General features: G+C 40.9%; 1 protein-coding gene across 1 annotated transcript; it reads right to left on the bottom strand.

Annotated features, from left to right (window-relative positions):
• Positions 1 to 850: 850 nt before the first annotated feature.
• On the bottom strand, positions 851 to 2,407 carry LOC110496917 (gamma-crystallin M3-like). The gene is made up of 3 exons (XM_021572930.3): positions 2,326 to 2,407; positions 1,657 to 1,923; positions 851 to 1,229 (listed from the first exon to the last, which is right to left on the bottom strand). The coding sequence occupies exons 1-3, from the start codon at positions 2,332 to 2,334 to the stop codon at positions 936 to 938; spliced, it is 570 nt and encodes a 189-aa protein (XP_021428605.3). The 5' UTR covers positions 2,335 to 2,407; the 3' UTR covers positions 851 to 935.
• Positions 2,408 to 3,106: the final 699 nt, after the last annotated feature.

The raw sequence follows: 3,106 nt of genomic DNA, 5'->3' as shown, positions 1-3,106 counted from the left end.
CAATAATGATTAGTTTTCTGCAAAATACGTTTCAGAAACTGGAGGTTACAGTACATCAGGCTTTCTGAGTACAGCAGGCTTTCTGAGTACATCAGGCTTTCTGAGTACATCAGGCTTTCTGAGTACAGCAGGCTTTCTGAGTACATCAGGCTTTCTGAGTACAGCAGGCTTTCTGAGTACATCAGGCTTTCTGAGTACAGCAGGCTTTCTGAGTACATCAGGCTTTCTGAGTACAGCAGGCTTTCTGAGTACATCAGGCTTTCTGAGTACAGCAGGCTTTCTGAGTACATCAGGCTTTCTGAGTACATCAGGCTTTCTGAGTACATCAGGCTTTCTGAGTACAGCAGGCTTTCTGAGTACATCAGGCTTTCTGAGTACAGCAGGCTTTCTGAGTACATCAGGCTTTCTGAGTACATCAGGCTTTCTGAGTACATCAGGCTTTCTGAGTACAGCAGGCTTTCTGAGTACATCAGGCTTTCTGAGTACAGCAGGCTTTCTGAGTACATCAGGCTTTCTGAGTACAGCAGGCTTTCTGAGTACATCAGGCTTTCTGAGTACAGCAGGCTTTCTGAGTACATCAGGCTTTCTGAGTACAGCAGGCTTTCTGAGTAATATCATTTTATGTACTGTAACATGGGTTCAATTTGATTAAATTGAGCCAGTGAGAAAATGCATATATATATATATATATGTATAGATATATATATTTTTTGCTATTGATAAATTAATGTTATGTGCACATTTGGTGTATCAAAATCCCTCTCCAGACACCAATCTGTCAGAATAAACCAGTGTAATTTAAATACCATGGGTAGATTAGATTTGCTAGAAAAAAGAAGAGAACAGGTACTTCAAAATAAAAGTTTTATTACATTCAATGAGAATTGTGAATTTTAGCAGCCTTTTGGATGTCAGGACAGCAGGAATCTCAGGCATCAATGCCGCTGACCCTCACAGGCATCCATGATCCTTCTGATGGAGCGAATTCTCATCATGGTGCTCATGCCCATGTCTCTGATACTCCTGTACTCTCCAGGCCTCACGTACATCATCCTGCCTCTGAAATGGGGCTGCTCGTACATGAGCCAGTGTCCGTCCATCACGTTGCAGGACTGCATCTCGGACATGCGGAAGCGCTCCTGGATGGACTCGCAGTCTTCCATCAGCTCGTGCATCTGGCCTCCGAAGCTCTCCTTCTCGTACAGCCTCATTCTGAACTGTCCCCGGTGCTGTTGGGGAGGGAGAACATTGACAGTTACTACCGTGTGTGTACTCTATGCTTCCAGTATTATATTAATCATTGCTTGTCAGATTACTTATACAGTAATAGAGGCCTGGAACACGATCATTAGGGACAAACTGTTTTGATAATACCTAAACTTGTTCAATTAGAAGACATATTTTTGTTTTCTGTTACAAAACGTTTGGCTGCGGTGTGCCCTGCTGAACACGACCCAGGTGAACAGCACGTCAAGTATCAGATGTACAGAGTCCTAGTAACTCACACTTCATCACCATTCACGAACATCTAGCTACTCAAAAATATAAAAAATGCACTCTTTATATGAAGAGAAATAGCATGAACAACATCATACATATAATCATGTCATCATCGAACACCAGGAGACGGTGGAACTCCAACTGTGGACGTCTTACCATTGGGATCATGCGACAGGAACGGATGGACTCCAGCATGGTCATATCCCCCATGCCCATCACGGAGCCCATACGCTGGAAGTCGGAGTACTCTCCCCTCTTCAGGAACATCTGGTTGCCCATGAAGTTGGAGCGGTCGTAGATGACGAAGCAGCCCATTTCCACCCTGACCGACTGGCAGCGGTTTAGGTACATGTTGAGGTCGGGGCAGTCGCTGCTGGTCTCATAGCTGCGACCCTGGAAGTTCCTGTCCTCATAGAAGATGATCTGAGAGGGTGATTTGATTGAGAAAATGATTTAACCTATGACCTCTTCACCTATGTTGAGAGGATTATAAAAGCTATGATCTTAAATGTTTTACATAATTAACATAGTTAATCATTATGAATTGATTGTGATTCATTTGTCATTACTATTAATAATTAAAAACATAATTATAAATTCTTAACTCTGTATATAATGCATATCAACTGCATGATCTCATATAATAACTCTATATTATTTTAATAAAACAAAAATAGTTTAGCATTATTTAGCTGAAAAACGTTGCTTTGTTCTCACAGATTGATATGATTAGGATTTTGTGGTTATAGCTGCTATGCAAGACACTATATTCATATCTCAATGGCCAGCTCTTATAGTGAATAAAAATCCCCTGCTCTGTATTACTCTGGTCATGGCTGGTTTAGCTTGATGGTGAAGCTTGATTAGATGACACGCAGAAGACACGGTGTGTTGTGTCGATCCAGTGGCACTTTTATATTGACATTGGGTCCACAGGGCACCTTGCATACCTTTGTGCTAAATAGCATGAGTCATCACAAGGCCCACGTGGGGCTTGTATACATTTTACACAGCACATCTACATGAGTTATTATTGGATGCTGAATGCAGCATGGGGGCCATGACATGTATTGTTCTCATCAGAAATAGAACATGGCGTATTCTTCAGTTTGGGTGACTATGCTAGATGGTACTTTACCAGGTTAAAATACAGTTACAGTATATTTACTAGTAAACTTAACCACACTTAGGGAACTTGGTCACAATTAGTGAACTTGCTCACACTTAGTGAACTTGCTCACACTTAGTGAACTTGGTCACACTAAGTGAACTTGGCCACACTTAATGAACTTGGTCCCACTTAATGAACTTGGCCCCACTTAGTGAACTTGGTCACACTTTATATTAAGTTGCACAAACACCATATAGCTAGTTACCTGACATTGTATTTATTGGGGTGATTACATATCTACACTGTATACTGAGAACAGTATTTGACCAGTTTCTTTTTAATTCAATAATTGTTGATAAACCTTATCTGTTGAAATGTTTACAGTTCTCTATTGTAATTACATGTTGAAAGCTTTGGACTATAAGGTTCGATCTGCATTTTTGTCAGGCTTGAGTTATTGACATAGCCTTGTTCTTTTCAATGTTATCTTCCTGT

Source organism: Oncorhynchus mykiss, chromosome 18 (assembly GCF_057628025.1).
Source record: "Oncorhynchus mykiss isolate SJ-2025 chromosome 18, ASM5762802v1, whole genome shotgun sequence".
In the NCBI taxonomy this organism is placed as follows: Eukaryota; Metazoa; Chordata; class Actinopteri; order Salmoniformes; family Salmonidae; genus Oncorhynchus; species Oncorhynchus mykiss.
Note: the sequence above shows the minus strand (reverse complement) of the source record. Positions and strands in the feature narration are given on the sequence as shown.

What these genes read in the sequence shown, in the direction of transcription:
- LOC110496917 (XM_021572930.3), bottom strand. An exon ending in CCTGTCGCATGATCCCAATG is followed by an intron (nt 1,230 to 1,656) that starts GTAAGACGTCCA and finishes CCTCCCCAACAG; the next exon opens with CACCGGGGACAGTTCAGAAT.